This window comes from Phalangium opilio, unplaced genomic scaffold (genome assembly GCF_054372755.1).
Source record: "Phalangium opilio isolate 3A_F unplaced genomic scaffold, DU_Popi_V2 ptg000003l_1, whole genome shotgun sequence".
Lineage (NCBI taxonomy): Eukaryota > Metazoa > Arthropoda > Arachnida > Opiliones > Phalangiidae > Phalangium > Phalangium opilio.
This window is the reverse complement of record NW_028324145.1, coordinates 14,229,128-14,240,445: the sequence shown is the minus strand read 5'-3', so window position 1 is coordinate 14,240,445 and position 11,318 is coordinate 14,229,128. Positions and strand designations below refer to the sequence as shown.

At 39.7% G+C, this 11,318-nt stretch overlaps 1 protein-coding gene across 1 annotated transcript in view; it reads left to right on the top strand.

Annotated features, from left to right (window-relative positions):
* The first annotated feature begins 455 nt into the window (after positions 1 to 455).
* LOC149718032 (cell adhesion molecule Dscam1-like) overlaps positions 456 to 11,318 on the top strand; it is a 191,934-nt gene continuing 181,071 nt past the window's right edge. The window contains exons 1-2 of the mRNA XM_089841839.1: positions 456 to 819; positions 4,177 to 4,494. Coding sequence (XP_089697965.1) covers positions 768 to 819; positions 4,177 to 4,494 — 370 coding nt within the window. The 5' untranslated portion in view covers positions 456 to 767. The remainder of the gene's footprint in view (positions 820 to 4,176; positions 4,495 to 11,318) is intronic.

Here is an 11,318-nt window from a genome sequence, read left to right as displayed (position 1 = left end):
GAAAGAAAGGTGGGCGTTTGTCACTTTGTTCCATCGCTGATCCCTGGACAGGCCATCCTCTCGGCATCCGAGCTACTCAGCCAACAATCCTCGATAGAGACAGTTCCGAGTCATTTTGTTCGGAAAAAGAAAGCCTTCCTTAAGGAAAAGGGATAAAAAGTGCCTAAAAATATCGAGAATGGACCCTAGCTATCGGTGGCCACGTTGGAAAGCCCCTGCTGGTGGTAGCCTTATGTTTGTGCATCTCCATTCCGGGAAAGGGCGCCTGCGTAGTTTCATCCCGTTTCCTCGTAGCCGGAGAGTCGATACTCTTCGTGATTGCCAACACGAGGAATTTCAGTCAGAGTCAGGATTCTGGGTCGGTTGGACGCTCTCCGCGCATCGTTCGCTCGCTCGCTCGCGATACAACACACAGATTCGAAACATCGCGAAGCCCCGCCGGCGGCGGACAACGTAAAAAAACCCTTTTAACTCTGGGAGACAGGACCCGCGGACGGAAGACAACCGTCCTAACCCTATCAGAAACGCGATTAAAATATATTTGGCGCGACGGAAGCTACGAACTAAAGTTTTCTCTTCTCGGAAATCTTCCTTCATCTTCGCTCCTGTCTTCCTAGTAAAGTACCTTCTCTCGGTCTCGGTCTCGTTAGTTAGTTCGGTAACGTCGAGGAAAAGAAATCGTTGAAGCAAACGTTACGTTGGCCTCTAAGACTTCCTTCCTTCCTTCTCTCTCGGTTTCTATCTCGGTATTAAAGCGTCTCGGAAAGATGCTCTCGAAAACCTCGTGCTGGCTACTTTTGGTCACGCTTCAATTTGCAGGTTAGTATTTCATCCGTGCCATTTTTATCTCCGATACTTTACCGCTCTTTTGGACCCTGGTTTTTTTCTACCTTTGATCAGATTAGTATTTTCGATTATTGCCAAAGATACGCGATAGTATATGATACGATCGCCTACAAATAAACTTTATCCATTCTATAGTAAACTTGTAAGTTTCTTTGTAAATGATATTATCTCTTTTAGACGCGAAACCGGTGACTTAGAGTGCATTGCCACTGGTCTAAAGTCTAAACGGTTCTTTGGGTTTTTTCTTAGTAATTAATTGGCCGCTCATGATTCATGAAATAAATTATAATATTAGCGAAAGTTTTCGGGAAGAACCGTTAATTTCTCCGGTCCTTTGAGTGTTCCGGACACGTTAATATAAAAGCGAGTCGTCTCCTTCTACGCTAAGAACAATCGGATGGTTTGAGACGAATTACTCTAAGAAAGGGAGGCAATGTAATCTGCATTTTATTACCACCCTCTTGGCCCGCGCAAATCGTAATTCGGCGTAGATCTAAATCAGATTTTGCCAAAAAAAATATCGAGTTAGATTCAAATGTTTCCTTTGCGAAATTTTTGTATATGTACGAAATTATGTTATGATTATATAGCTGGCCCAGTTTTTCTCTGAACTACTCTGCTCGGTATATGGATGGGAGTATATCGCTATAACTCTGGCGTAGTTGGTATCTCGGAGCTGGCGAACGACTCCGTACTGTACTTTTCCATCTTAAATGATACGATTTTTCAAGCCCCGCTTTATATACCGTTTTCGCAATTGTACGAGTATAGTTTTCCCGCGTTTGCATAATGGGCGGACGATTTATGCTTTCTCGAGGTCCTTGAGAAGTAAAATATACGCCGAAATAAGAAAGAAAAAACCCCTTCATTCCCTCGAAAGTGTTCCCGTAGAGAACCGGATGATGAATACGACCAACTGCGAACCAACAATTTGGAGATAATAAAATTTTTCCCGTGCCTCCCTCTCTCCCTCTCTTCGTCTTCGTCTTCCCTTTTTCATTCTTTTTAACAGCGTAGTAATACTTGACTTTTAACCTCTTGGTGTATTGGCCTAAGTTTACACCGGTTTGGTTAAATTAATCCGAACGCGGCCTTGCTTAAATGATGTCGTGTCTTAGATGTTGAAGAGCGCATTCCATTATGTACAGAGTGTATCTTCCAAAGACATTTTTTCGCTGGGTTTACTTATCCTTAAGTTAGCTAAGAAACTACGGTCTTATCTTCTTCTTTACGGTTTGCGAACGTCGAATAGAAGATGTTCCTTCTTCCCCCCCCCCAGTTAATAGATAAGACTTAATGAGTACTAACGGAACTATACTGGTACTTATAAAAATGAAGTGCGCTAAATATAGGGAACCAACTCCCTATTATCCACCAAATGCGATATTATAGAAGAAGAAAAACGTACAACCATTCACGGGACATTTAGCAATATCTGGACGGAAAAAAGGGTTGTTTTCTTACTAGGCCTATAGCTTAAATGTCCCTTTTTATCCTTCGTAAACTGAGAAAGGACCAGTCAAAATACGCTAGCAGTTTTTGGTTAAGTTTTTATTCGGTAAAACAATTAAACGAGTTAAGTAAATACTTTTTAGAAGACCTAAGACTATTTGTAACAGTTGTAATTATCACTCTTGCTAGTTGTAAGTGGAAACGATCATGTTTAATGTTAGTTTGTTAATGGTTACTCGAGCGTACAATATATGTATATACATTGAATCAATGAAGATCGTACGCGTCTATGGGAGTTTTTTCTTCAGTAGAGCAATTTGGCTGGGCGCCCAAAAATACTACAGAGTTTCAATCTTTGCTCTGGCGAAACGTTGTCCGAAGAAATGGACTAATGTACTATGAAAACATGTATTTTTTGGATTGCGTGGTTTTTTTATATGGCGAGCGAGTGTGTGCCGTTTTCGCTATCTGTCTTTCGACTGGCCTTTCTACATTCTCGCGTTGTATTGCGAGAGAGCTGGTCTAGGTCTAAAAGTAGGAGCGCGGAAATAGGTTTTATATTTCTTATCGTTTCTTCCCATTTTTTTCTCTCCCTCTCTCGCTCTCTCATCCTAAACGTCTTTTAGTTTGTTTGGGAGAATAAAATTTGGACGTGCCCGGAATTACTTAAAGCGAGTTGAAAGTTCTCGGATAGATTTCCGGAATTTAGGAGAAAAAATTGTATTTTTTAGGTCCCTATATGTCTAGGACCTAAAAGTCAAGGGATTTTTTTTCTATATAATTTTATATAAACCCGGTATACGTATAGGGAGGGTATAAGCCAATTTATGTTATGTTTTTGTTTTATACACTTATTTCTGGACATGTTGAGTTAGTTCGAAGATTTTTTGGAGGGTCCCTTTAAGGAAGCAGACTGTTTTGGGGAATATTTGATGGGGAAACCGAGGTTCGGCGGTTTTTCCTCGTAGACCATAATCGATCAAAATATTTTTCAAATCTTGTTGACTGAATAGAACCGGTGCTATACCGGCCCCCCCGGGGGGAAGGAGGGATTTTTGTTTGATTTAGTAATGACAAGAGAAATGGGAATTTTTCGTTCTTTGTTTTTATCGTGTATTTGTTCTCAAAGGTTTTTTGAGGGAGTTAGATTAGGGCCAGGCAATTTTCGTTGTATTTTGTATTATTATTAACTATTATTTTTCTACATTCGTAATCTTTCTTATAGAATCAAAGATATATCAAAGAATTTAACGGAATAAATTTTTGAAATGGGTTATAAGAATGGAGGCCCGTTATTCTCCACCTATTTAAAACGTCATTTCCGATATGAAAAGATAAATTTTCCTCCCAAAAAATGAAGAATGGCTTATTCTACTCTCTTATCAACGTCAATTATTCCCCCCCTCTCTCTCTCTCCATCCCACCTACCTTTTCCGTCGCCTTCGTTTTAAGGCAATTTTTGATAAAACATGAATGAATGATCCAAAAAGGAAAGGCGCGTAAAAAATTCCTGCAAGTTTCAAAGTCTCAATTAGGTGGCCCTTTTTTTCCCCTCTGCACAGGTCCCTTTACTTTTCCATCTTATGAAAGAAATCGATACTGAAAGTGGTAAGATCATACTGGCAAATTTATATTGCCAATTGCCGTAAATTTATCCCTGGGAGAAAAATCCGAGAGATCTGCAATATTTTAGGGACAGAATCGCGAATTATTTCTGTCAGCCACGCTATGAATCAATTTTGTTTCTTTTTATGTAAAGAAGTAATTTGAAGCCTTCTTTCTTTCTCTATCTTCTTGGCAAATTCTAGTTACTTAAGTCTGATATATAGTCACGGTTTTTATTGTTTTTCCTGACGCAAGATTTCTATTTGCTTGCAGTGGCGCAGAATGACAAAACTCCAAACTTGAGATTTACCGTGGAACCACCCGCACTTGTCAACTTTCCACATTCATCGGGTGCTCGAGTACCGTGCGTGGCCTCGGGTCATCCGACACCTACCGTCTCGTGGATAAGTGGCAACGTCTCGAGCGTCGTCGGACAACGGGGCCTTCGTTCCGTCGAACCAGATGGCACCTTGGAATTCTTCCCATTTCGACCTGACCAGTACCGCCAAGATATCCACGATGCCGTTTACCGTTGTATCGCTTCCAACTCTCTCGGTACCATCGGTAGCCGGGATGTCAAAGTCAAAGCCGGTGAGTCAATTTTCCTTCCTCCGTAGACGTTTTAGTTTTTCTTCCTGCAAGCGGGGGTCAGGGGCCAGTGAAAATAAGATTAGGCGGCTCTGCGCTGGCCAATTCCCAACGGGTTTTTCCCCTCATAAATAGATATCCCTTTGATGAGAATAACAAAGTGGAGAGCGTGTATGGATGCTGGCTCTCGGGCCTTTGCTAGATCCCGCTTCGTGATCCCAATATCCGTCTGCCTTCCTTGCCTAGCGAATTACTCGCGATAGAAGCTTTATGCCCTATTAATAAGCCTAGGGACTGAAATCCCGCCAGTTGCTTAGCTCTCCTTAGCCTATAGCTTTACCAGATAGCGCGCTTCCGAATAGATTACAGTGAAACACTCGGCTCTATTCCGAACCATATGGCTATTTCGTTTTTTTCTCCGAGTTCTGGTTATATTTCCAATTATTTTGCCCAATGTTTGAGACCAAGCGTCATACTTCATGGGCTCCACTTACTTACGTCATTATACGTCATCCATTTACATTTTCAGTTTCTTCGAAACAAATCGCGTTTGAAGGAATTTCAAAGTATAAAATATGAAGTATGCTAAATTTTTCAATAAGCCTCGGCAAAATTGGGAAAGAGAATATCAGTATAAAAATAGAGAAATTTTGGGGGGACTCGACCTCGTATCTGACGGTCCGTATAGCAGTCTGAAATACAATATCAAGGTATTAATCTCGTTGTCCGTGGCCTTTTGCTGTACGTTACGTCCCGAGTAACGCGTTCTCGGGCCTGGCCCAGCCTTGGCGCTGAACCTCCATTGATTTTAGGGGGATCCCGAAATTTATGGTTCAACGTGTTTCTCTTTTTTCATTCCTTCAAAACCGATGTTGGTGGTTTTAAATGTAGCTTTTCGCGATAACTTTGGCCTTCCTTTTTACTGGGGCAATGCCCCCCCACCACCCCCGCTGGGTTTTTTGATCGATGTTGAATATCAAATACACCAGACGGCCAAGCTTTCTGCCCCCTAATGATGGGGGCTAAGGTTTATATGGCGCGTAAAACCACGATAACCGCCATTTTCTACGTTGGCCAATTAATGTTACTGAGACGTATAGCGGCCTAAAATATACGCGCGAAAGGAAATTTATCTTGTTGAAGTTAACGTTTCTCTTTTGGGCACCAAGTTGCGTCTCTATCGCGTATATCGTTATTTGGCACCGTGTTTTAATATATAGCCACACTATACCGAAGCTTAATTGAAATTGCGAAGCGCGTAGTGTAGTGTCCGCTTCGAATATAAGAACCATAAACTGTCCAAGCGTGGATTAAAATTACTCTCACTTTTTTTTGCTGTACAAGGCCGTGAATTTTAGCCGCTAATATAAACAAGACTTTCGCTCCTATTCCGTTACTCCATGAATATTGAGTCGCATTAATTAAATTCCGACGCGATACTATAGAGGGACACCTAGTTTTTAGATCCTTAACCTATTGTAAACATTCCCGCGCAAATGAAATAGATTGTATTACGTAATATGGTATATAGTACGGCGGACTTGGCGTTGGTTTTAATATTCAGCCGGTCAACGTGCAGGAAAAAAGGGCGCGAAGAAAAATGATGACGTGACTCTCTCTCTAGGAGCAATACAGTCATTTTATGTCACTTTATGAGAAAGTAGCAGCTGCTACTCCATTTAAGACTCTCGCTTCAAAGGGTGGAGTCTGTAAGGTCATTCAAAATGCGAACTGGCTGCATGCCGTAGGATTTAATACAAAACCTTCACGTACAGCGGTGGTTTCCGTTTTTATAACGAGTGCGTGGCCCAACCTTTTGAAGCCTATGTGCTCGGGAGACGCGTTACACGAACCAATATGTTACGCGAATTTCACGCTATTATTATATCTGTTACGCTATTTATCTATATCATTTATTATTTAAATTATTCATTAACAAATGTATGACAATTCGTATTTGGTATTTTAAGTATAATCGGGGTCGTTATTCAAATTAGTCAAATTACGGTTTAAAGTAAAAGTCGTATTCTCTTCTGTTGACTATGAATTGAAAGGTCGGGGTGGCCGAGGTCACGAAGACAATTAGTTCCACGATCCAAACGACGATTGATAATAGAACGCCGATGGCCATCATAGAGAAAGCGCCGTAGAAATTGGACATGTCCATGGATAAATTGTCCTCCGTAGGTCGAACCCAAGCGTGACGATTGAATTGGTAAAGATATTTCTGTACGACATCGTGAAACGGTTTCCTTTCGAAAATGGACATTAATCTATTTCGAAAAACGGTAAAAAATGTATTAAGTTCGCGGCCACATTAATCTTTTGAATAAAAAAAACGGAGAGTTTCGCTTAAAAATAATTCTATTTTATAGATTAGGCTTTGGGAAAATAAATCTAGCGTGTCGGACCAATGCTCGAGCGTGATTTAATATCGCAATTATGGATAGGCAGAAATGATTGACCTTTCTCTAAACGTTAGTCTTATTTTTAATTAAAAGTCACGCTATCTTTTCTCACCCGACGTTAATACCGTCTTTAAGCTGACTAGGAAGCGTTTTTCTAATTAAATAGAAAACGCTCTTTGATCTCGGATGTTTTTGCGAAAGGTACATGTCCATTTTCGAGTTGATTTGGTCCAAAATGACCAGCTTGACCCGGGAAAAATGTCTCGTGTCCGTTAGCAGAATTTTCTCGTCGTTGTGTATGTCCTCGAACAACTTGATGGAATAAGTATCACTCTCTCCTATTAAGCCGCCGTCCAATTTTACTTTTTCGAGAAACGTTTTGGTTTTTTCGTCAATTTCCGCCTGGGAAAATAATATAGAACGCCGTTAAGTCGCTCTCTAAGTGAACCTGATAAAGAAAGGACTTACTTGGTGAGATAAATACATATAATCGGGACTATTTTTCATAATATTGACGATGGCGTGCGGTTTTAAGCGAACATCCTCCAGTTGGTCGACTTGCAGATAGACCGGGAATGACATTGTAGTTCGAAACAGGACGTTGGTCAGCGAGGTGAAGGTCAGGACGGTGACGAGCCACGTAGCGGTGACTATTCGCGTAGCCACTAGATTAGGAACTTCCGGAGTGTCTGCAATTACAGACTCTGTATAAATCTCTTTACTGTATTATACGGCGTTGAAACCAATACGTTTTTGAATCAAAGTAATGGACATGATCCAGGCGGTTTTTGAGAAGGATTTTCTAAGGAATTTGCCAGATTTTTTTCGTCGCGCTTTTCTTCCTTTGGTTTTGGAAATTCGTAGAAAGTTTCGCTCGGTGTCGATGGCCGTGATGAGTGAAACGGCCAGCAGACTAATGACCATTCCCACTACTACCTGCGAGAGAATGATAAGCTGGTTACGACTAAGGCGACTAAGGCGACTTCTTCGTCCCCTCGCCCCAGTATAGTATTTAGAAGAGCAAATGGAGAAAGAAAGAAAGGACTTACGCTAAAGTCGCAAGAAAAATAGGACGTTAATGAGATGGTAAAAATGTGTTTGGGTGCCCCCGAAAGAATAATGGAGTCGCTGTAGTCGATGGCCGTTGTGTAACCGTAGTTTTCCGGCAAGTACTTGGACGATAGGAGAGTGTAGTCGTGGATAATCATAGCCGTGTTCTGTAATTCGTAACCAAAGGTTTATCCTTAATTTTTTTAAGCGCGTTTTAAAATACCTAATGGAAGTATACTTGATACTTCGCGAGTATATGGTTATTATATTTAATTACTGGGCTTCCAAATTAAATTTGAAATAAAGTTAGGTTAGGCGCGCGTAAATGTTTTTCACTTTCATACGTGACTAATGACTAAAGTTTCTTCTCTATTTTTAGACTTTAATCGCTTTTAGCGCGCTCGTACACTTTTAAGTTAACGCTGCTGTTTTATTTTAGCGCCACAATCATTGATTCTTAATTCCATGATCGGACAACGGTAGTAAATATCGGCGCCGCCGCTTACCTTTTCGAAGCTGGCATTGCGATCTTCCGAATAGAGTAGTTTACTAAATTTATAGCCGACGTAATCGAAACTAAAATTTAATAAAAATTAGGATTAAATTCGAAGTTAAGTCTAGCACACCGATTAGTCGGTTTCATCCAAACGAACGTGGGGCAACCTTACCTGAAATTGCAAGTATTCCGTAGATAATTTTGCAATAGCGAATATTCTTTTGGAAAGTAAAAATAAAGCTCCTGAAAGTTTTAATTTGTTGTTTTGATCCACACTAAAATTACGCTAATTACCTATGACGTAGTATACTCACTGCTAAAATTGCAACTTTGTAGTTCTCTTCCATTTGGCCCGTCTTTAATTCTCAGTCAAATTTTTACATTATAAATTTGTGGCTTTAAAAATTTTAAATCTTTTAAGGCTCCGGTTTCGATAACCGAAAGCGGAGCTGCTTTGGTCTCTATTTGGCGCGTGTTGGACTGGACTCTGACGGAGCTTTGTCGTCCGCGAATACGAGAAATACTGACCTACATTAAATAAAACTCGATAAAGGAGTGAAAAGCTTTTTTTAAATTATAAGGCAATTTAGAGTGCGGCTTGCTTAGCCAGGAGGAGGCAATTATGAAAGAGCGACTATAAATATAGCCCGCGAATAATCGATTTTAGCCGCTTTAAATTTAGCTCCTTTAACTTGATTATATTATTTTTACCATTTAAGGGGAATTGCCACCAATTATCAATTAAAAAGAAACTTTGTTTTACATTTGTCATTCTGGCGGATCACTGGGATAATATTAAAGTGTAGCATTTTGCCTTAACTTTTGCTTTAATTCGCAAATCTTTGTACAATCGGGAGATCTTTGTCTAAGGATTTTTGACGCTGATAGTTTTCCTTTAAAACCATTCTTTGTTTCCGGCGCGGTTTCAGCTCGTAGTAGAATAACAAAGACTGTTAGGAATGACGCAAATTCAAGGGCTATTTAATGTCACGCGAATATTAATAGTGACGTATTTACCTCAACTTTATCAATATAGCTTCTAAAAATGCAAACTTTAAACGCAATTTTTAATATTGTTGGCGTCAACAGTTATTAAGTTTAAGAACGTAATTTTTCTTAAATTTTAGGTGGGCCAAGTCTTAGTTGGTTGAAATTAATGATTTTTAGGATGGTAATCGTCTGAAAAATAAAATTATAAGGCGTCATTAAAACCACAGCGCGGTTACGAAACTTTATAAAATTTCCTTACCACTAGTGGCAATATTAAAAAGGTTTACCTACACGCTGTTAGTGTCTCGCTAAGAATGTCACCATTTTTTGTAGGATGGGAAGATAAAGGACATTTTGATATCACTCGCTTGAAATATTTTAAGTTTATGAGCGCGCCTATCCGCTTCTCTTAACTTGACTGACAGTTGAAATTTTTTCCAACATCACTTTTTTTGCTCCCCTTTTAAAATGAGCAAGATTTTTTTTAAACTCGAAGGAAGTGGATAAAAAATTTTGTCCATGCTTCGCCGGTACTTGGCTGTTCCGCTCTATCAAGGATTCATAACTGTTCGTTCATTTTTAATGGATCATTTTTTTGTTTAAAAAAGTGCCCATTTGCCCCAAATTTTCATCGTGGTGGCGTCGTGTGGTTGTGACGGCTAAATCGATGAGGATTAAGCTCTCCAAAAGGATCCATCCACCCAAATTTAGTCCCTTTTCTCTTCTCGGTCGGTGGTTGCGCGTCTTTGGGAGCCAACTATGGTCGTAGACAATAGGGTCTTTGATCCCCAGCTATACAGTCCAGTTAAGCGCGGGCGCGCGATTTTACAGCTGTACGCGTCTTTACGCTTTCTCTCGCCTCTTTAGACTGATTGGCCTTAATTAGCTTTCGTCCCCTAATACACCCATTTAGAGAAGCGCCTCTCCATAAACTTTTCGATATTTTGCCCGATTCAAATTTTACAATTTTCGAATCAATCAAATATTTTCATAAAAGGATTCGAGATGATTTGACCAAATTATGGTTATTCTTTTAAGACCCCGTATTATTGCTGTAGGAATTGGTTTTGGTTTAATGGTGGTACTACGTAGTGAACGAATTTGCCTCCACCATTTTTTGGTTCCCGAACTTACTTATTCTAATATTTACATTTTACATTCGTAAATAATTCCGTACCTTTATAAACACCTTTCATTTTGTCCGTGTTTCGGTATCACGGATCTATAATGTATATAATTGACGGGTATAAAGAGAAGAGAGAATGAATGAATGACGTGATTAATTATATCGTGTTTCTTAATTGAAAATCGTTGCGCGCCACCGGCTGATAAATTAGCATTAGCCTTGTTAATTTATTAATTCTTCGTTACTCTCTTTTAATCTTAAAACACGGAAACTACTGGCGGTGTAGTATGATCCCAGCATCTCGGGTTCGCTTGTTTTAAAACCATCCATCTAATCGAGACTTTGAAAGGTTATAAATCATTCCGCTTCGATCTCGTATCGAAATGTTTCCTGCAAAATGTAAATCTATTAGGGGCGCCCGTGTACCGTATTCATTAAACGTGACGTTTGACAGGTACCCGAATATTTATAGAATAATTTTCAGACTGAATGAAAAATAGGTCTAGAATTTCTTTATCAAATTTGTGACTTTGATTCGTGCTTTTCTCCGGAGTCATTTATTAATTTAATAATAAAAATCATCCAGTCCTTTTCGAGGCTGAATTTTGTGTTATAGTTATCGATAAACATTACTCTTATTTCGTATCGATCCCTTTAGTTTTAAATTTCTTTCTTTTGCCAAAAGCGAAACTCATTTTAAAGGCTTCCCGTTCCGCGCTAACCAATTTCTCGATAAGCGAAAGAATCCGCAAAAATA